General features: G+C 48.1%; 1 protein-coding gene across 5 annotated transcripts in view; it reads left to right on the top strand.

The window, feature by feature from the left end:
• The window catches only part of PTCH1 (patched 1), a 69540-nt gene extending 50351 nt beyond the window's left edge, over positions 1 to 19189 (top strand). For 4 of the 5 annotated variants that reach the window (XM_081802930.1, XM_081802929.1, XM_081802928.1 and 1 more), the window contains 9 exons: positions 128 to 270; positions 2349 to 2532; positions 3983 to 4263; positions 6017 to 6154; positions 9125 to 9267; positions 12659 to 12758; positions 13290 to 13544; positions 15151 to 15706; positions 16248 to 19189. In XM_081802930.1, coding sequence (XP_081659056.1) covers positions 128 to 270; positions 2349 to 2532; positions 3983 to 4263; positions 6017 to 6154; positions 9125 to 9267; positions 12659 to 12758; positions 13290 to 13544; positions 15151 to 15705 — 1799 coding nt within the window. In that variant the 3' untranslated portion in view covers position 15706; positions 16248 to 19189. Of the gene's footprint in view, positions 1 to 127; positions 271 to 2348; positions 2533 to 3982; positions 4264 to 6016; positions 6155 to 8900; positions 9067 to 9124; positions 9268 to 12658; positions 12759 to 13289; positions 13545 to 15150; positions 15707 to 16247 lie in introns of those variants that run through there. The other variant, XM_081802932.1, reaches the window with a different exon arrangement.
• Positions 19190 to 22683: the final 3494 nt, after the last annotated feature.

Genomic DNA, 22683 nt, shown 5'->3' with positions numbered 1-22683 from the left:
ACACAGAGTGTTTGAGGTTGATGTCAGGTACTTCCTTGTCCTGCTCAGTGTCCTCAGCCCACCCCGTTACGGCCTGGATCATAGTGGTTAAGAATCATAATACATTGTATACATTTGCCTTTTCTAGGACTTCAGGATGCATTTGACAGTGACTGGGAAACTGGGAAAATCATGCCAAACAATTACAAAAATGGATCAGATGATGGGGTCCTTGCCTACAAACTCCTGGTGCAGACCGGCAGCCGTGATAAACCCATTGACATCAGTCAGGTACTCTCCCTGCCCTACACCCTGGAAGCTCCCAGGGCATGATAGAACAGAGACTGCTTGACAGCCTGCCCGCCCAGCCTGTGCTCTCTGGAGACCTGGGGCATCAGGGGCTGGTAGAATATTGAGTTGGCTCTAATTCACTTCATCCCATCAGCTGATTGAGTGCCTCAGTCTGCTCCTCTGTCAGGTGGGGACATGTGGACCACCTACCTCCATGGCCGTGGTTCCAACCAAGAACCCTCGAGGCAGTGGGCAGTATCTTTCAGACATTAGAAATGCTGTGTTGTACTGTTCTCTTTTGAATTCTAGTACTCATTACCATGTTGGTCTTGATTCTATTCAAACTTGGAAGAATGGTAACAGTCATTTGAATGAGCAGAATTTAGGGTGGATGGATGAGCTAGGAGATCAGAGAGGTTTCTAGAAGGATGGGAGGATCGGTTGCATTCGATTCCTTGGGGTCACCCTGGCCCAGCAGGTGGAGAAGGAGGACAGACAGACGGCTCTGTCACGAGTGAGGCAAACAGAAATGCCAGTCCTTGGAACCTGAGTGCACTCGCCATTCTGCTCACTCCCCTGGGTAATAAGAGCTGTTTTTATTCAGTAATCATATTCTCCAACTGCATTTGCATCTTCTCTGTGATGCTCGGATTCCAGCATATCCCTTTTGATTCCTCAGGCATGTTGGGGAGTGTGTTTGGACCCTTCGGATTTCAAATGAGGCCAACACTACTACCGGCCCTCCCAGATCCCACTCCCTCTGCTCCTCGTAGCTTACTTGCTTCCCCCTCAGGCAGAAAACCGTCATGCTAATGATCTTCCCAGCAGCTCTGTTTATTGTCTCCCCTTTTTTGCTGGCGTTAAAGGTGACAGATTTACAAAGTACATTGTTCAGAGTTATTATGGAGTGTGAACTTGGTGCTTTATGGCTGCATGCGGCTCGGCACGCTGTCAGGTTTGACAAGGATGTGGGCAGAGGAACCTGTGGGAGAGATAGCAGGGGGATGCCCGGCGGCTGGGCCAGGCCTTCGGGACCAGGGACACCATGGAGTGAAGGGGATCGGGCCAGGCCCCCGGATATCACTTCCTCCGCCCAGGAGGGAGAAAAGCATGCTGCGTGCACGGAGGCCATGAGCTGTGCTCTGTAATTCCAGAGACGGCTTGAAGACATGCAGTTGTTACATATCCTGGGGATTAATTGAATCCAGACCCCTGAAGTTTCGTTTTGTCGCTCGACTCTTTCTTCCTTCACTCTTTCTCTATTAACTGCTGTCACTGGTGTTTTTCATTTTGTTAAGAAGGCCAAAAGCATTGGAGTCAGGCCTGAATCTAAAGTAAACAGGAAAAATATATTTGTGTGTGTGAGTGTGTGTGGATGTGTGTGTATGTCTCTCTCACGGTGTTTGCACCTAAGCAGAGCCCCCAGGACCTCCTTTAGAGAGAGGGAGTGTAGTATTCTGGGGCCTAGGATGGGGCTTGCTCAGTGGGACCAGCTCTCTCAGAAATCGGGGTACCCAGAAAAGACCATGGTTGTGCACCAACCCCTTCCACTCTCTGGCGATGGGCATTTTGTGAATACACAGGTCATAGGAGGCTAGTGTTAGCAAAATTTATACAGATGTTGTTTTATTTTTATAGCTCTCCTCCATTTACTGGGTGGCATTTCCTTCAGTGTTAACAGCAGAGGTTAACTGCACACAGACGTGTATGGGGATTCTTGCCAGGTTTTCCCCCCCTTCCCCTCCTATAAATATGTTTCTCCAGATTGTTCATTCTCTGCCTTGGCTGCAGACAGTCTTTTAGCATTCAGATTTAATTGGTTCAGTCAATTCCTGGACCATCTGCAGAACTGTGTGTGTGTTACAAACACACCCATTATTGCATCCTCTGATAAGTGCATTTTGAAAGAAACCAAAGGTGTTCTGATGGGATTTTCTTATATGTTCAAAGAGGGGGCATACTCGGCTTTGTTGCAAATGCTGGTGCAGGGCTCAACTTCTTTTCCCCCCTCCAGACAGGAGTGTGTCCCCCCGCTCCCAGCCCCATTCTGAAGGACCCCTCTTCTTCCCATTTTGCAGCTGACCAAACGGCGCCTGGTGGACGCGGATGGCATCATCAATCCCAGCGCATTCTACATCTACCTGACCGCTTGGGTCAGCAATGACCCTGTGGCTTACGCCGCCTCCCAGGCCAACATCCGGCCTCACCGTCCTGAGTGGGTGCACGACAAAGCCGACTACATGCCAGAAACCAGGCTCAGAAGTAAGTAGCCCTCCATGGGGACCCGCCGCGCAGGGCCTCACCCTGTTCTCCCAAGCTCAGCCATGGCCCTCATCTGCTGACGCTTACCCAGGGTTCAGAAGTGTAAACAGAACAATATATTCCTTTGAGTTTAAAGCTCTGGGAGACAGATGAGGATGTGTAATGGATACAAGCCGTGCCCTATCACGTTGGGAAATGAGAGTCCCTTATCTCCGTTTGTAGCTTTCGCCCTAGGACGCCCACCAGGCAGCTCTCTTTCACACCAGCTGTTCCATGTGAAAGCTGGGGACGCCTCCAGGTTGAGTGTTCTTTTACTATTGCAGAGTTTTATTGCTGGGGATTATATGTTTATCTTAGCTTTGTCAACTCTGGTGTGGAAGGAATTTTTGGCAAGTTGGGTCATTCCTATCAGCCACCAAGCACCTGTACTCTGTCAAAGCTGTTCAGACCAGAGCAGGGTAGTCTGTATGCAGCAGCGTCCTCTTCCTTTCCCCGCTCAGCCCTGACTTTGAACGGTGGTCCTGTATGGATGGAATTTGCATTGGTGTTAGAGATACTAGTAGCTTCCACCTTGGAGAGGAGGCCGAGGGAGGACGTGACAAAGAAGACGGGTCCCTTTGCAAACATGACCGGAGAGGAAGCGAGTTGTGCTTCTCTGTATCTAAACCCCAGAGCCTTGTGGCAAGCAGCCAAGGCTTGTCTTAATGAAAATTTATAGTTGAGATTATAATAGGGCAAATCATGTTTAGCAAGTCAACTGAATGACCCCAAAGGGTCTGGAACACACAACGGCAGTAACTAAATGCTTGTTGTGTAAGGATTTCTTCCCCTGCTGCTGAAGACTTAGCATTGCATTAAAAGAGAAGCATGGAAGGTTTAAGTGTGTTAGATCACTAAAAGGATAAGAAAGTTAAGCGTTTTTCTCAGGAAAGCATGACTTTCGAGCTATTTTGTTCTCATAAGTGACTGCGTAATAAAACAGTTTGAACTTCGTATTTTCCCTTGTGTCAGTCGAACAAAAAATGCTCCTGCCATTGAATTCTTGTTTAGACACATCACAAAAGTGACTGCTTCCAGAAGATTAAAATCAAAGGTTAAATAAATACACAGGCCCCAGGCTCCTCCCCTCCCCTCCCCCCACCAGAAAAAAGATAGAATGTTGATTATTGCTTAAAGCTCTCTTAAACCAGAGATTAAGACTGTAAAGTCCCGAAGACTGTCCCCGGTACTGTTTATGCTTCACGTTGAAAGAAGTGCAGTCAGGGGACCTGGTGGCAGAGTCCCTTCTCCGTTCATTGTGATCAGTGGTGGAGCATGCGGGGTGTGCATCCGGGAGGGCTGACCCTGGGGCGTGTGGTGGCTCCCCCAAACCTGGGTCATGCCCGTTCGCCCTCTGTCCTGTTGCCCCAAGCCTTCAGCCGTGGCCTCTTCCCACTGTCTCCCTGTCCAGTCCCAGCAGCGGAGCCCATCGAATACGCTCAGTTCCCTTTCTACCTCAACGGCTTGCGGGACACCTCAGACTTCGTGGAAGCCATCGAAAAGGTCAGAACCATCTGCAACAACTACACGAGCCTGGGGCTCTCCAGCTACCCCAACGGCTACCCCTTCCTCTTCTGGGAGCAGTACATCGGCCTCCGGCACTGGCTCCTGCTGTCCATCAGCGTGGTGCTGGCCTGCACGTTCCTGGTGTGTGCCGTCTTCCTCCTGAACCCCTGGACGGCCGGGATCATTGTGAGTTCATTCGCAGGGCTTTTGTGGACGTCAGATTCCTTTCGGCCTAGCTCTTGCTGCAGCCGGGAAGCTGTGTTTATGTCTGGGCCTCTGGAGGAGGGTATAGATTGCATCATCCTTGCTATATTTATTCTGCTGGAGGTGGCGAGGTTCATGGTTAGGTAGAGCCTTTAATGGCCTTCATCTTGTGTCCCTTCTCCTACAGCTTTCAACTTCCTGTGTAAAGACAGGGAAGTTTTAAAACACACTCTCTATAACCGCTCCTAGCATTTATTAAACGTGAACACGCTGAGCATTTATTAAATACAAATGTAACTAATTTTTTTTTTTTTTTTTACTTAAAGGGTCCTTTTGTGACTACATCCCAGACCTAACATAGGAAAGATTCTTCTAGAAAAGGGGAGGGGGGGAGGTAAATAGAGAAGTTAGGGCAGTGGTCTATGGGTAAAATGGTTTTCGAGATGGTTGTGTGTGTTTTGTGGGTTTTAAAGTTTGAAGGACGTTGATGAACTGGTATTACTAGCCGATTTTTTGGCATCCTTTTTCCAAGTATAATACTCTCAGATCTGAAGTTTCACGTAGAGTCTAATAAAATCATGGCAGTGTTTAAATTCCACGAATTGTGGTACAGGCTTCAAAATGACAAAATTATAAAAACAGACCAGGTCTCATTTCTGCACCATACGTCTGTGCAGCAGGTATGTTAAAAGGTAAATGTTTAGTCTGTAGGGGTTTTCATGGTGCTTACGCAATTGATGTTGTCCATCTTTCATTAGCTTCTTAAAAGAAAGCAAAGGGAACTGTTACTGGACTCGTCCTCCCCTTGCCACCGCCGTCCACCGCCCCACCCCCGGCCAGGAAAGATCATTCACTCCTTCTCTTCCATCTGTGGGAAGTTTATTGTTTCATTTGTGTTTTCTCCCCTTTGGCCCAAGAAACTCCAAAGTCTACCTCGCAGATTTTCTTTGCATCTCTGCGCAGAGGTTGACAAGGCAGACGGAAGGCAAATAAGAGCTTTTCCTTGGGTTTAGCTGTCTGCTGTGTCCACCCGCCTTGCTCCTCACTTCTTCAAAGTGAAGGCGCCTGTAACCTGACCCCTGTCAGCTGACCAGAAGTCCCCTTTCTCCCTCGTCATCCTCTCTTAACCCGTGGGCTCTCCAAACAAAAGCAAAGCTGCCTTTACATAGAAGAAAGAACTTTTATTCACCCGTCCTATCTGCTTTCTTTAGGGTGGAGGGTGGGGCAACCAAAAACTCTTCCAGTTTCCATTCTGTTGTAAATTGAAGGACAGTTTCTGATGATTAAGATCGAAACAGAAGGAAATAACCTTGTTTTAAACTATTTTAAATTTGCAGCTAGTTACCAGTCCATGTTTGTGTAATTCTTAGATGACCCAAATGGAATAGTTGTGAAATTTTTTTTTTTAATTTTTCTTTTATTTGTTTGCCTTCTAGAGCAGGTATGTTGGAAAAACAGCTTACGGTAGTAATAGTAAGCTTTGCCTTTCTGCACTCCTCAAACAGGCTGCTGGCCCAAAACAGCTATCCCCAAATTGTCCCAAAGGCTCCCTTCTCAGCAGCGACAGCGGTGAATTAGAAAGTAAAGACAGGTGTCCAGAGTGAAAGCAAGTCAGCGTTTTCATTACGTTTGGGTCCCTGGTGTTTTCTCTGCTCTTGATCTGGAGTGAGCCCTTCCCCTGTTGTCAGCACCCAGTGTCTGTGCCCGTCCACTCATCCCGTGCATCTTCTTAAAGGTGATGGTCCTGGCTTTGATGACGGTCGAGCTCTTTGGCATGATGGGCCTCATTGGAATCAAGCTGAGTGCCGTGCCCGTGGTCATCTTGATCGCTTCCGTCGGCATAGGAGTGGAATTCACCGTTCATGTTGCTCTGGTATGGGAGACCTCTCTATCGAGAACGTTATGGAGAGGCCACATGTTTACTTTAGCTTTGGTTGTCTCCAGGTTGGGGACCTTTTGGGTTTTCTCCAGCATCAAGGACACACATACAACGTGTCATAGTGAAGGGGCTTCAGAGCACAGGCATGACGAGGGGCTGAAATTTAGGTGGGCTTCTTCCCTCTTGGGCAGTCTAAGGAGAAGGGCATTGGAGGTGAAAGTTCACTGGGCAGGTCAGCAGGGGCCCAGGAAGGATTCTGCTTATTTGGTGTCCTTAGTGTCATGAGAGGTGTGTAAGTTGTCAACTTTGTTCCTGAGTTAGATGGTGTCAGTGTGTGTGATTGCACACAAAAGCACACAATTTTTAAAACCACAGTTATAAAGCAGAGATAAAGTGAGACCACACTCACAGGCGTGGCAGGACGGCCTGACTGAGGGTGAGGCAGGCCTGAGGAACTGGTTCTCCCACCTGAGCCCACCCAGCTCCTTCAACCTCCCTGCCTCCAAATTAGAGAGAGAGAGGAACATAAGAGAACCAGGGTGGCTCTCAACAGGGATCCCCCCCCCCCCCGCCAACCATGTCCAGTCCCGTGAACGGTTTGTTGGAGGAAGTTAAACATCAGGAGACTTTAAACCAAGAGACAAACCCACTGTGTACATTTATCAGAAAATTATTCAGAAGCCTCCTAGCAGTGTGTGGTTTATGTTCTGTCCACACTCATGCTTATAGCCTAAGTCCTTGGGGTGATTGGTAGCCACTCAATAAATATTTATTGACTGAAGAAATACTGACGTGTGGAATGCCCCGGATAGGAAACCTAGCCCTGAGCCTGGGTCACATTACTTTTAGTCTTGCTTTTGCAGTCACTAGCGTTGGTTTTCCTGGGGCTCAACACATGGCATATGCATGTCTGCACGTGTGCGTATCTACACATTGGCTCTGTTTTGTGCCTTCTTAGTTTCTCCACAAGGAGTCTTTCAGGGGCCTTGACGTGCAGTTTAGAGTCTATAAACTTCTGTGTTTCAGAAAGACTGTTCTGTTGAGGTTGTGCCATTTTCAACAAAAAGCTGATAATACAGAAGCAACATTCTCTAAATTTTGAGCCTCCCCAAATTCTTTTCCTCCACTGAGCTGGGAGGAGGGAGAGGGGATTTTTTAAAAAGAAGAGCCCACCAGCCTAGAGCTTAGAACATAAATAATGCTTAATATCATTTCTTCAAAAAGGAGAAAACTTTACATGAGAGTGAAGAATCCACCCAGTCATTTTATTCTGATGGGAATGAAAAACACGTTTTTTTTTTTTGGTAGCCAGCATAGCAAGCAAGAGTGTTCTAGAACAGGTTTTCACAGTGGAAATGAAAACTGCAGCCTGTCAGGGCACTCTGGGCCTTACACGTGAGGTAGTATGAACATAAATGCACACACCAGTGCTGGATAAACAATTAAGGAATGCTTCCACCGCTCATGCAAGATGTAATTCCAAGAATTTAAGGAGGCTCAAGAGCCAGCTTGGCTTTGTGAGCCATCACCCCTGCTCGTTGCTCGTAGCCCCCATCTTCATCACGAGACCATCCACACACAGGATATGGCGTTCTTGGTCCTGTATGTGAAGGTCTACTTAAAGCAGGCAGGTACTGCTCTTTTGAGGTTTGTAAAATGATGGAATAAGGTTGGTGAGGAGCACTCTTCAAAGAATCAGTGGGTTCCTATCAGTTCATTGTTCCCACAACGTAAGTTGGGTGTGAGATGATAAAACCCTACTTGACCCTTGCAGCCTTGTGGTCCAAGTATGGCACAAAGTAACATGGTTGCAGACTGTCTTGGTGCTTTCCTCCCAAGACAAAAAGGCAATTCTGTTGATCCTAAAGCCTTCCCCACTCTGGAAAAGCATGTGCATTCTAGAGCGCATGCACTTTAGAGAAAAGTACGGAAACTCCTAGCACATTTTTATATACTTTTCTTTCTTCATCTGTTCAAGAGAACAACCTTAGTGTTCTTCCACAAGCTATGCAAGGCATGGGAGTGCACCCAATGTGTGATAGGCCTTGATTTTTAAGGAGCTATGGTCTACAGAGTTCCTGAACCTTCTCTTCTCAGCATATCCCAGAGCAGCCTGTAGCTTTCAGGCAGAGAAAGGACTTGTACCAAACTCCTGTTGGGGTCCCACCGAAGGGCCAGGCAGGGTATGACAGGAACTGACTCCCATTAAAATGGTCCTGGGTCACCCCATCAAGCCAACAGTCCAATATGCTGGGGCTTACTCTATATAAGTTGCCATTGGTATCAGTAGTATTCTTGACCTAGTGGAGCTTTAGGAAGTGAAGGAGCGGGGGGATATGACCACGCAGAGTTAGAACAGGCTCGATTTGAATTTCGCGTCCTATATTTTTCTTGTGATCCTTCTGTGGTGCTTAGATGTACTACAAACACATTAGTTTGAACCCGGCAATGGAAGTTCTGCATCATCATGAGGAAATGGGTACTTGGCACCCAGTTGCACGCAACCCTCAACTAAGCCCACTTAGAAGTAAGATCTTGACCTTCCCCCAAATCAGGAAGGATGCTGTCATCTTCACGCTGTGGGCCTCCCATGTGAAAGCCGTGAGACCATGCGGGTTGGGGAGGAAACCCAAGGGGGGCAGCAGCAAAAAGAAAAGGACATTTTGCTCATGTTTGTATAGTTTTGGTTTGGTTTTTAATTTAAAGTAAATATGCTTTCTGTCTCTTTTTGTCGTTCAAGATTTATATCAACACCAAACATGACACAGTATCACGAACAGGCCATTTTAGCATAAACCTAGATTTAGGTACTTGAGCAACCCCGATTAAATATTGCAGGAGCTAGAAAGGAAGATGCGAGAAGGTCTGTACAGACCGAGTAAGAGAGCTGGTGGCATGTTGGACAGAGCTGCCCACGGGCTTCCGTCCGGGAATCGGCTCATCCCGCCTCTTCTCATTGCGCAGGCCTTCCTAACGGCCATTGGTGATAAGAACCGCAGGGCCGCGCTCGCCCTGGAGCACATATTTGCACCCGTCCTGGACGGCGCCGTTTCCACTCTGCTGGGAGTGCTGATGCTCGCAGGGTCTGAGTTTGATTTCATTGTCAGGTAAGCAGGAGGGGAGACGGTTCTTAATTTCTAGCAGTCACTATCACCCTTATGATCTCTGTTGCAGATTTCCTTCTGTATCCTGTAGATGTCTTCATGTCTTCATTGTGACTCTACTCTTTGTCCCCCAGATTTATTGAGGTGTAACTGACAAATAAAAATCATATATTTTTTAAGGTATACAACGTGATGTTTTGCTATACGAGTACATTGTAAAATGATCACCACAGTCCGTGACTCCTCTAATGTTGAGTTTCTTAACTCAGAGACCTGCCGAGAGGTAGAAGGACAAGCTCTCTTCCAGAGCCGTCTTAGGGAACATCTTGGGGAGGAGAGTGGAGAGTGTGACTAGCAGCAAAGAGTTCCACAGTGTGAAACCAGGGGACCACCCAGTACCCCAGTTCTGACCTTGGTTCCCCCTCACTGACTTTGACCTTCACTTCTCTTTCAAATGGATAGAAAAGAAAACTTAGCAAAATACCTAAAATGGTCACCTACATTTTGTTCTTCTAAGAAGCAAAGGTAGCATGCCTAGACTTCACATTCAAGTTCTTAAGAAGATTTAGGGATAAGATTTAGGGAGCAGTAAATGTGTGACTTTGGTATCAAATGTTGGAAATCCAGACTTAGTTTGGATACTTCTTTTTGGATACCCGGGCAAGCAATTTCTTGTGGATTTATGAAGAATATGAGTTTGTGACATAGAAAAGGAGAGCAAGTTTGCCTTCTGAAAAGAATTTGAGCACTGCAGGGAAAGACCATTTTTTGCTCCGAACGGCCCCCACGGCTTCGGGAAGTAGCTGCTCTTGGATGTAACACTGCTGCTCCGTGGAAGGGCAAGGCCAGAACCATCCATAAGCGAAAGATAGTCCAGAATTAGAACCGTGGTAAAGCAGAACCGAATGTGAGACATGACTGCCCGGCTTGGGATGCTTCAGGAATCTGGAGAGAGAATCTAAACAGGCTTTCTCGCTGTGTGGGCCTGTGATAGGTCTTGCATTTTCAAGTGAAAAGAAGAGGGTTTTGAGTTTCAGTCCAAGTTTCCTTCTTGCAGGAAAAAGATCAGGCCATTGGTCTGTGGCCTACCCCACTGGGCAGTTGGGCAGCAGAGATGAAGCCTTCCTCGAAGGAGGGCCGGCGTTCCCTCAGTGTAGTTAGTGTGGGCTAACGGAGAGGTGGGGCGGCGATCACAGTGTGGACCAGAACTTCTCAGACCGTAATGTGCTTAGGAATCATCCGAGGCTCTGCAGATGCAGCTCGGATTTCGTTGGGGGCAGGGAGGGTGCGGAGCAGAGTTTGCATTTCCAGCCAGCTCCCAGGTGATACCCATGCTGCTGGTCTTCTCGACACAACACCGTTAATCAACTAACAAGCCAATTAGTACATACTTGTTTGCCAATACCAGGTAGATGTATGCCTAAATTAGATCAAGATTTTGGCCGGAGTTTTATTTTCAGCTTCTTAACTTGACTTTGGCTTTTCCTTTATTTCCTTAGCGTACGTGTATTCGGGCATTAGTAGATGTTTCTTTATGGCCTAAAACCCCTGTGTCAAGGAGAGTTTCTTTCACGTGATGTCTCCCTCGACACAATGTAACAAGCACCTCGTAAGTGCCATGGTACACAGCGGCAAGTTACGTGGACCCCGTCCCCCGCAGTGTGGCTTACAATCTGGGGGGAGAGGGAGTTCACAGGCAGTTCAGAAGCATGGGAAAGGCTGGGCGTGATGGGATCTCAGAGGATCTCACTCAGCCTCGTGGGGAAGCCGAGTGAGCCCCAGAGGGGGATCTTTGCCAGAAGTGGAGCAACCAGCTGGGAACCAGAATGGAGGGCAGAATCCCAGCTCTCATCGAACCCGTGGCTTCCTGTTCTCTCCCAGAGATATCAGGGTTCTTGTTTCAAGCACTTAAAAGGGCTTCCCATTTTCTAGAACTGGATGGATTAACCTGATAAAGCCCTCACTAAGGTCAACTAAATGAGCAGACATTGTATACGCTAAGCCGTCAGAAATCTAATTGGTCTGTTTATGCTACAGTTAGACGGATGGGATGCAAATGTCTTAATGCTGCTGCTGATATATGCTTCAGCCTCAAGTTCCTGCAGTTTACATTAGAGCAAGACATTGGCGGCTTGCTTCTTACTAATGCAGCTCAGAAGTTTCTAGTGTTTACAATAGCTGCAAGGTATTTGTATTTTTATAGGGATTCTCGCTCCTTTCATCTAATGTCGAAACATATATAGTCATGGCAAAGTTGGGTGCCTGTTCTGTTTTATGATCAAGAGGACCATTAACAGATAGATATCTTGCCCTCCCTCTTCCCAGAACATCCTGAGCTCTCCGCCACCTCAGCCTCCTTCCAGCAAAATTGCCCTAGATATTGTTAGTTCCAGAAAACGTACACTTGCGTGGAGCCCGCTCCCTGCAGCTGTGGGGAGCGTCGGCCAGCCGCTTGCCCGAGCTGACAGGTTTACCTTGGTATTCATGAAGGATCCCAGACCTTAGCCCTCAATGGTGGGAAAGCAGGGCCACTTGCGCACTCTCCTCTTCTTCATGGTGCTGCGGCCTTTATGTTTGAATTGGCTGACGCAAAACAAGAGTATTCAGAGATGCTAAATTGTTCAACAAAAGATTGGCCCACAGAGCAGCCCCCTCATTGTGGGCCGCCCTCCCCCGCAAATGCCCCAGCAACCACAGAATGGGCAGCGTTTTCTTTGCAGAAAGCTGGTTCTTGTGTTCTAAAAAGGTTGCAATTGGAGCCGTTTGGTAAAACTGGAACTCACAGAATTCTAGGCAGAAAGTTGTGATTAATGAAAGCCCAGGGAAAGCCTTACCTGATCCGCTCGAGACTTAATTAGAGATTCTGCTCTAAGATGCAGAAGCATTTCACAGTGGATTAGCTGCCTGCAGAAGTGGGCTGCTTTTCCTCCTGAGCTAAATTGTTTAAATTCTACACCCTTCACTTCATTTGTTTGCTTCTGCTGGGTTTTCACGGACGGGGGCCCCTCTGCATTGTGTTTGTGCTTCCAATCCGCTCAGCCATTCAGCTCACATTCCATATTTTTGTGTTTGTGTAACACATTCATAAATAACATTACATGCCAGGAGATTTCAGCAAATTAACAAACTAATTTTTCCCTCTTCCCTTCACGAACTAACACTTTGGGTTGTGGAATGTAGTCCTCGAGAGTCACAAGGTAAAAAAAAAAAAGAAGAAGAAAAAAAAAAACTAATCTCATGCTGAATGTGAACCACAGTTTTATAAGAGCCTCTGCAACCGTGTGGGCTTTGTTAATTTTGGGTTTTGACGTGCTGCATAATATTTGGGCACATGAAGCCTGGCTTCATTTACTTTTGCCACAGTGAATGATCCTGTTTCCCTTTTATCTTCAAGGTATTTCTTTGCTGTCCTGGCAATCCTAACAATCCTGGGTGTTCTCAACGGGCTGGTTTTGCTCCCAGTCCTTCTGTCCTTCTTCGGCCCGTACCCCGAGGTCAGTAATTGCACCGGCTGTCACATACACCTCTCAGGCCACCAGAATGCCGCTTGTCCCAGGGTCCCTGTGAATTTAGATGTTTAGGTATCTCAACATTACTGTTTACTTTTTCAGTAAACATTTCGATGACTATGGCTTTTTTCTCTTCAGCTTTGGGGGATGTACTGGGTTTGTTTTGGTGTCTTAAACCAAGTGATTGGCGCCCCGAGTCTTATAGTTCTGTATCAATGAAGCATTTTCCACTCAAGATGAATATCCGGGCTTGAAGAAAAGTAAAAAGGGCACAGCCTGCCTTTCCGAAGTGTAAAAGCAGAGGGCAGTTCTTGTGTTCCAGCTGCCAGGCCTGATGGGCCTCAAGGTGGCAGAGTGGGGGAGGTGAGCACAGGGGAGTGGGAGAGGCCGGGGCAGTGGGGGACGGGTACAGAGAGCCCTGAGCAAGACTGTGCTTTGCTTTGCTTTGCTTTGCTTTGAGTGTGACCAGCAGGTAAATGGATGATAACACTTCTGATATGGAATCTCCTTTAATAGGTATCTCCAGCCAACGGGCTGAACCGACTGCCCACCCCTTCCCCCGAGCCGCCCCCCAGTGTGGTCCGCTTTGCCGTGCCCCCCGGTCATGCAAACAATGGGTCTGATTCCTCTGACTCGGAGTACAGTTCTCAGACAACGGTGTCAGGCATCAGTGAAGAGCTTCGGCACTACGAGGCCCAGCAGGGCACCGGGGGCCCTGCCCACCAAGTGATCGTGGAAGCCACAGAAAACCCTGTCTTTGCGCGCTCCACTGTAAGTCACCCTAGGAGGGCAGCCCCTGCCTCCTTTGAGCAGCAAATCCCAGACAGAGAGGACTTTAAAATAAAGTAGGGATTAGGTAGAATCATATGAAATTGCCAGTATTTGCCTCTTAAACTATAAAAACATCAGTTCCGTGTGGCGGGGTGTCCTGCGGGTTGCAAAGGGCGGGGGCCAGTAACCCTAGCTATGAGCAGCATTGGCATGTGTCTTGTTCAGGCTAAGTACAATCTGAGCTTCAGGGCCAGAGGGGAAGCGTGCCTTGCTGCTGCCCTTTTTTTTTTTTTTTTTAAAGCTGCGTGTCATTTTAGAGTAATACTTTTTTTTTTTTAATGTAATGGTATTTTTATTGCCAACAGTGATTTCTTTTTCCTCCCAATTCTGTTACATTTAAATGCCCTGGTACAAAATGATTTCAGTTATTGATGCCTAAGACTTTACCAGAAGTGGGAAGCTTAGCCTTCAGTGATTCAGGAAAGCCATGAGCAGCCTGGAAGCCCCTTCTCAGAGGCTCCCAGAGCCCCAGCCATGTCCTGCACTCTCTCTGTTCCCCAGGATGTCCTCAGCCCCCCAGGCCTAGAGCACAGCACACAAAACCCGAGGAAGGTTCTAAGACTCGTGTTGCTCCAACTGAGGGCCTCCTGCTGTCCCTCCAGGAAATGGGTATTCCAGTCCCAGGCCAGAGCAGCCCTTGCATGAAAGAGAGAGGGGCCAACCAAATAACCTAAATTTTCCTCCTCTTACCCCCCGTGGCGCTGCCTGCTGAGCTGCAGTGTGAATCTGGTTTTGTTCAGCGGGGGCCTAAAAATAGGTACAAGCTGAACGACTTTGAAGTTGGTCACGGTCCTTTTGATTGATGTGGCCACTGTGCTGCTCCATGCTTTGTATAGAGACCCAGAAACCAGATTCCTAACAACCGGACGGAGCAGCACTGCCCCATAGAACTTTCCGCGACGATGGAAATGCTCCCTCTGGGCTCGCCCATATAGTAGCCACTGACCACATGTGGCTGTTGAGCCCTTGAAATGTGGCTGGCGCAACGAAGGAACCGAATTTGGCATTTTTCCTCATTTAAGTGTAAATAGCCGTATGTTCCTAGTGGCTACCGTATTCAACACTGTAGGTGTAGACAGTCCTGCCAACAGGCTGCGCTTGGGCCGGCCGGAGCCAGATGCTTAGCAGTTTTCCAAGAGGAGGAGCTTGCGACCTGACCCTGCAGCGCAGGGTGGGGCGCAAACCGTGGGACCAGGCAGCCCAGGGCCCCTCCCACCACAGCCCTGCATTTATGGACCTCAGCCGTATGTGTCCGGTCAGCTGTGCAGGAGAAAGTCTAGGCCCGGGGTCCAAAGAAGGCCTTCCTCTGCCACGTCGTGGAGGTTGTAAAAGAACAGGTTTTTCTTTTGTGGGTGGAAGGCCCCATTGGCTCCCCCGGGCTTCGCCCAGCCATTTGTGGGGTTGACTGAGCGCTCGGTGAAGAACTGTGTGTGGGTGGCCGGCGGGAGCCCGAGCCAGGAAGGGAAGGCCGGGCGCAGCGAGGGGCGATGCCCCGCCTGGGGTTAGCATCCTCCCGCCTGTTTTAACCTGCCCTCGCCCTCTGCAGGTGGTCCATCCCGAAGCGAGACATCACCCACCCTCAAACCCTCGACAGCAGCCCCCCCTGGACTCAGAGTCCCTGCCTCCCGGACGACCAGGCCAGCAGCCCCGGAGGGAGCCCCCCAGGGAAGGCTTGCGGCCACCCCCCTACAGACCGCGCAGAGATGCTTTCGAAATTTCTACTGACGGGCATTCCGGCCCTAGCAATAGGGACCGCGCAGGCCCCCGGGGAGCCCGTTCTAACAACCCTCGGCACCCCGCGTTCACTGCCATGGGCAGCTCGGCGCCCAGCTACTGCCAGCCCATCACCACTGTGACGGCCTCGGCGTCCGTGACTGTTGCCGTACACCCCCCGCCTGCCCCCGGGCCCGGCTCGGCGCGGAGCCCCCGAGGGGGACTGTGCCCGGGCTACGGGGACTACCCCGAGACTGACCACGGGCTGTTTGAGGACCCCCACGTGCCTTTGAACGTCCGGCGCGAGAGGAGGGACTCCAAGGTGGAAGTCATAGAGCTGCAGGACGTGGAGTGTGAGGAGAGGCCCCGGGGCAGCAGCTCCAACTGAGGTGCGTGGGGCAGGTGGGTTGGCCCGGGAGTCGCTGCTCCTCGGCAGCAGGGGCCGGACGCGCAGGGGGACCCAGAGCAGAGCTCCTTGGGGCTTCTCAGGCTGCATCCTCTGGGAGCCCCGGGGCATTGGTGTGGCCCAAACCGAACCCCAGTGGCTTCTGATCTCCAAGGCAAGGAGCGCCACGTCCACGCTCTTTCGTCCTTGGGGAACCGGTCCAGTCCTAAATGGGGTCCCTCCCCTCGCTGCCGAGCTGTTGAGCGTTAGTGCAAGTCCACAAGGGCGCTAGCTTTCACCTCTCTATCTTTATATAAAGCACCATAACAGGTATGTATGATACACGGCTCCGTGAATCCATGTCGCTGGCCCTCACACCAGGGAAGGGTTCGCCACCCACCCCGAGAAGCCCCTCGTGCCCTCACCCAGCACCCCCATCCTGATCCCTAATACCATTGATCAGTTTCCTTGATTTTGTGCTTTCTAAATACGGACCCATACACCTGTTGCTTCGTTTGACTTTTTTTTCTTTCTTTCTTTTAAAGGGTGAGTAAAATCTGAAGCAAAGAGGCCAAAGATTGGAAGCCCCCCCAACCACACACCCCCCGCCCCCGCCCCCGAACTGCTTGAAGAGAACGGCTTAGAGTCCTACAGACGCGCGCACCGGGAGAGCAGTTCCGCGTTACTGTAACCGATTGTATTATTTTGTGAAATAGTTCTATAAATATTTAAGAGGTGTACACATATGTAATATACGAAGGAACGGATGTAAAGTAGTGCGATCTGGGCTTTCTCCACTCCTGCCCCCAGAGTGGGCGGTGGGGAGGCCGCCGCGGGGTCCCCCCCCCATTTGTGCATGGGTCTCTGTGCCACAACCAAGCTTAACTTAGTCTTAAATTTCAGCATATGTTGCTGCTGCTTAAATATTGTATAATTTACCTGTATAATTCTATGCAAATATTGCTTATGTAATAGGATTATTTTGTAAAGGTTTCTGTTTAAAATATTTTAAATTTGCATATCACAACCCTGTGGTAGTATGAAATGTTACTGTTAACTTTCAAACACGCTATGCGTGATAATTTTGTTGTTTAATGAGCAGATATGAAGAAAGTACGTTAACCCCGGTGGCTTCTCCAGGTGTAGTTGGATGTGGTTCTGTTTGGCTGTGTGTGTGTGAACACGTGTGTGGTTTCCCAATGTACTGTACTGTGATTTTATTTTATTTTTTTTCATTTTTTTGTTTCTTTTCACGTTCTTGTAATCCTTAGTGGGCTCTGCCCTCCTTGGGCTGGAAGAGTCAGGATATCTTTATTGCTTGGTGCTGCTGGAAAGCTAGCCCTGAATGTCGCCTTATCCTTTAGCCAGACTCGCTTCAGGTCCAGGGCATCTTTTGCGATCGTTGGCTGCTATCCAGACACTCCCAATTCATGCCTCAGAGGAGACGGGCTCCGTTGCATGGATCGTTGTGGTGGACGTTGGAACCTCAGGGTTTAGAGCTAACATCTGCTCATCTTCATTGGTATTAAAGAGTTATTACAGAACACACTTAGTGGTGAGCCTCGGCTGAGCCATGAACGTGTACTCTAGAGTACGCAGCCTTCGTTGTACCTCTTGTCACTCACACACACTCACACACACACACACACACACACACACACACATGCACCCTCAAAAGCTTAAGGGCAGATTGGAAATCTTTCAGAGACAATGACCCTACTACGAGTAGAAAAACCTATTGATTCTGGGCCCACAGTAAACCCAGAGATGATGTTTTGAGTCCCTACAATTTAAACTCCCCCCTCTTCCTAAATTGCACAGTTGGTCGGGGCTTTCTGGATCTGTCTGTATCTTCTTGAAAAATAAATAGTGAGCCACCAGTTTGGTGATGTGGAGTCAGAAGTTCTGCAAGGTAAGAGCTTCTGAAGGATCCTTCTCAGTGTGTGAATAGTAACGTCATGGGCACACACTTCCTAAATAAACTGTGTCCCTCCTCTCGGCCTTATTAGTGTTCTCTCGATGTGACACTGATCCAAGAGCAGGGAGCTATTCGTTGCATACACCCCACTGAAGAACGTGTCTGGAGGCAGATCTCTCAACCAGGCGTTACTTTTAAAGATTTGCTTCTGTCTTGCTTGTGTTGTCCGGCTCTGAGGTTTGGTCTTCCTCCGCTCCTAGCCGGGGCCCGGCAAGTGTCCGGGAAGCAGTCGGTCCCCAGACTCAGCTGCTGTAGGAGCACACGGATGGCGGTGCCCATTGTGCCCTCCTGTTCCCCACAGAAAATTTCGGTCAAAAGGCAGTGGGCTCCCAGTAGCACCCAGCAGTATAGTGACCTCAGACCCGAAAACTTGCCACAAAACTGTAAGATACCAATTGGAAGCCCCCTGGGGCCGCCAGGTGTGTGTGTTCATGTGCCAGGGGCCCCGGTGGGCCCGCGTCTACTGTTCGGAGCCTCTGTCAGCCACACTGTCTGTCCACCTAACACCCAGCTCTGCTCAGAAAACTTAGGTCCTGCGTTCAAGAGAGAGACGGTGCAAAATTCTGAGGTCTGCTTCCCTCTGGTTCGTGGCATGCCCTCCTCGCTCCTTTCCTGAGCCCAGCTTGTGTGGTGCATGAGATCTCGCACGGCCCCACTTTCTGCACGGGGTAGAACTTTCTCCCACAGTCACATTGGCAAAGGGAGAACTCAGGGGCGGGCAGGCAGCCAGAATTTCTCTCTCTCTCTTTTTAAAATAGTTTTATTTTGTCTGTCTTGTTTGTTTATTTGGATGTTTTAATTTTTTTTAAATCTTTGCTGATATTTATAATTTTGTATCATAAGAATGTTTTCCTACAGTATTTGTCACGCCAGTTTATAACAAACAATGCAGGGATTTTATTTCTATTGGAAACACTATTACAGCTATGTTTTACTTTTGAACAGAATTTTTATTTGTATAGAGTGCTTACTAATGTTAAATAGTTCAGAGTATATAACATGTTCATTAAAGACTCATGGTAGGTGTTAGTGTAAGGAGTTTAAAGGAAATAAATATTCAAACTGGGTCTCATTGTCTGCCCGTTTGGGCAGAAATGGGTTTGTGTCATTTCAATTACAAAGATAAAAGTATGCCATATAATTTATTTATATGAAAATTTATTTTTGTAGTGTACATAGTAGTCATCAAGTCTTTTGACAGAAGTATATTTTTAAAGAATTTATATGTGATGAATCCATAATGTCTGGAACTTTGCTGAGACATGAGTGGGGCACACTTTTCATTGTAAAGTACAGCAAGGAAAAGAAAATGTTTAACAGTGTTAAGAGAGTGAGAGATCGAGTAAATATTCATGCAATTGTGAAATGTGTATTAGTTACCATTTGTGACCTAGTGTGGTTCTCATTTTAAACCTTGGAAGGCAAAAATGTACAAACTCTCTAAATATTAATGTTCAAACACTGATAGAAATTCTAACATGAATAAAAAATAATATAACTTGTTGGTTATGTCTTTGTTCATAGAATTTTTTTAAAAGATTTTATTTATTATTTGAGAGAGAGTGTGTGTGTGCGTGCGTGTGCACGTGCAAGCAGGGGGAGGAGCAGAGGGAGAGGGACAAGCAGACTCCGCGCTGAGCGAGGAGCCCAATGTGGGGCTTGACCCCAGGACCCCAAGATCATGACCTAAGTAGAAAGCAAGAGTCGGACCCTTAACTGAGCCACCCAGGCGCCCTTATTCATAGAATGTTTGTTTTTGTTTTGTTTTTTTTAAAGATTTTTATTTATTTGTCAGAGAGGGGGAGAGAGAGAGCACAAGCAGAGGGAGCAGCAGACAGAGGGAGAAGCAGGCTCCCCGCTGGGCAAGGAGCCCAATGCGGGACTCAATCCCAGGATCCTTGTCATGACCTGAGCTGAAGGCAGATGCTTAACCGCCTGAGCCGCCCCAGGTGTCCCCATAGAATGTTTTTTTATTTATAGTGTTTTACAAAGGCAGCGTGTCAGGCCACCATAAACTTCGTTGTTTTGTCTTAGTAACGTTGCTCAAGAATCCTTTCTTGTTCTACTTCGTGAAAGCATTCTTGACATAAGAACTCTAGGTTATTTTCTGACACCAAGAAAGTTCCTAAATACCATTCAAGATGATCCCCTCTGTCATCTCTTAACATTCTTATCTTTTTTATGTGATGCCTAATAACTAGAGGGAAAATTGATCAAGATAAATGTGATGATTATTAAAATAAATGAAGGTAGCTGACAATATGGGACTAGTTGAACCTGATACAGAATGGCTTTTTCTGAGTGTTTATGATACGATTATATCTCATCTTCTTCGTAGTCATGGAGAAAAATAAGACCAGGAATATCCTACCCATCGGAAAGCAAGGAGTGGTGGGGAAGAACTCGAGACCCAAACTGTCACAAACACCTGGTGAGGGGTCAGCAAACTGCAGTCCGCGGGCCTCCCGTTCTTGTAAAGATTTCTCAGAAGACGGACGCACGCATTGACATACAGGTAGTCTGGCCGCTTTCCAGGTAGAGTGGCAGTTGGATAGTTGTGACCCACTGCACAGCCTACGGAGCCTAAGGTGATTTACTGTGTTCGTCCACCCATTTTAAGATAGGGTTATCCTGGTTCAGTGATACTCGGGTGGGGTTCATGGACCAGCAGCATTGGCGTGCCTCGGAAGCTTTCCAGAAAAGCAGAATCTTCAGGGCCACCCCAGACCTATGGAGTCAGAATGCCGGGAGTGAGGCCCAGGAATCCGTGCGTTAACCAGCTGGTTGGTTCTGGTGGTTCGGATGCAACAGCAGAGACGATCCCTAAACCCGTTCTGGCTGCATGTGGCCATGGGTCACGGGCTACACGGCCAGTGCAGGCCGGATCTGAAAACAATGGAGAGATGCCGACCCCTCTGTGCTTGTCTTTCTGCAAAAACATGTTCATCCATGGGAAAGAGCGGAGACCTGCCAACTGCATTTGTGTCTGGGAGTCCAGAGAGAGGAGTTCCTTTTCAGTGCTCTACCACCGCTGTGGAGGGTGTGGGCTCCTGACCTCACGGGCAGGGGAGGAAGGCCACTCCAGGCCAGACCCCCGTCCACCCTTGCTGCTGAGAGGGTTGCAGGTGACTCGCTCTGACTTGGGCAAGTCGCTTGAAACCTTGGATCCTCCGTATCCTCATCTGTATATAAACTAAAGAGAATGCGTGTCCTTTGCAGACTTCTGAAGGTCGAAAGCAGTGATGGTTGTGATGAGGTCTGGCCCAGAGGAAACCTCTGTGGACCCCACACTGAATAAGCCACTCGGGTAATACAATGTCCTCCTTAATGGATGCTTCATCAAAAAACAATAGTCAAAGTGTTAAGCAGGGTTTCCTGTCTTATAACTTCATCCTCCTCTCTCCTGGTCTAATCAACAGTCTGTTACTAAAGCCCTTCGGTGGTGAACTTCACACATAATGCTCACATGGTCATGGGGAGTAGGTACTCCCTGAAACTGAGCATGGAAAATATTAATTGCATTAATTGGAATTCAAATTGAGAGACGCTTTCTTTTAAACGTGTTTTATACCACCAAAATGACCATTCATTGCCATCCAATTTTATATTCTGTATAAATTACATATACCTAAGTAAGCTAATTTCGTTTTTCATGTTGGCCTGGGGAGAAGTTTTTAATCAGATTTGTGTCCCAAAATCCACCATATTTATTTAGGACTTAGGTAAACATAAGGCCCCATTATTTTTGGCACGAGGGGCACATTTAACAGCTTTGGGAATGCTGCATGCTGCTAAATTTCGGGCGGTAGCCACGTTGATGTAAAGGCAGGTGTTTCATTTTTGGTAACTGGCAACTGACCTCCCAAAAGGAGAAGTGGAGATGGCCTATTAATCATCCAAAAAGAATATTTGCCAAGTTTTAATTACTTTTAATGAAGGTTGCACCTAATGAGAATACACCTCGAACACAAATCTGCTTCATCGTTCACATTGTCGTGATGGAGAGCGTGTTGGACGCCATTTTCTGTGAAGGTTCCCTGCCAGGAAATGACAACTGCCATTTTAGGGATCCTGAAGGGACATTCTGATCTGTTAGGAACACGGTGGACCTCAGGAAAACAGATGGACCCAGGGCTCTCTGTTACCTAAAGAAGTGAGCAGTAGAGATGACCCAAATCAAAGCTGGCCTGGCCAAAGCAGGTGCGGCGTTCTACATGGCAGGGCGTTTTTGTTATCGCGGATTCTCACCTACCCTTTAGGAATTCCCTTTCTTGGGGCAAAGAGAATGGGCCTTTCAACGGGGAGAGGGAGCCTTTGCCCTGACAGAGACACACCCCAGTGAGCCGTGTCACTAGAAGAGGCAAGCACAGCCGCATCTTTCTCAGAGTTGATTGAACCCCTTACATTCCTCTTTCCCCGAGTGTGTTCTCTTCATTCATCTGCTTCCGAGCCACAGGACCGAGGACCAAGGGCGTAGGAGTGTGATATTAGCTATCACTGAGGCAAAATATAAACCCAGAGAACAGTTCACACTAAAGCAAGCCCAGAAAATACCTCTGTCAACAGCAACATCTTTGTACACAATGGACAACAGCTTGGATTCTTGTGGAAAGGGGGGTGGTGGATAAGAACCGGTTTTATTTTTATAAAGAGAAAAATCATGTAGATGGAGGAGACATTGATGAGCAAGTTCTGACTGGTGAGGATTGCAGCCTTAAGCCCACATGAAGATGCCAAAAGGATAATCTTTGTAATTACAAATTTCAATCAGCGGCAGCAGTAAGTGGACTCCTGGTGAGAGCCTCTTTTGCAGCAAGAGGAGAAGCAAGATGAGGCAGGAAGGGAGAAGAGCAGGAGGCGGTCTGCTGGGAACTGAGAGAGAAAACAGCTTTCCTTTAGAAGGCACGTGCTCAGATGTCCAGAGAATGAGGCCAATACCATGGAAAAGGCCAAAGCGCCGCCAAAACGGGAAAGACCATTCAAATGAGGAAGAGGCATGAAAA

This window comes from Leptonychotes weddellii, chromosome 14, assembly GCF_054177405.1.
Source record: "Leptonychotes weddellii isolate Sample4059 chromosome 14, ASM5417740v2, whole genome shotgun sequence".
NCBI lineage: Eukaryota > Metazoa > Chordata > Mammalia > Carnivora > Phocidae > Leptonychotes > Leptonychotes weddellii.
Note: the sequence above shows the minus strand (reverse complement) of the source record. Positions and strands in the feature narration are given on the sequence as shown.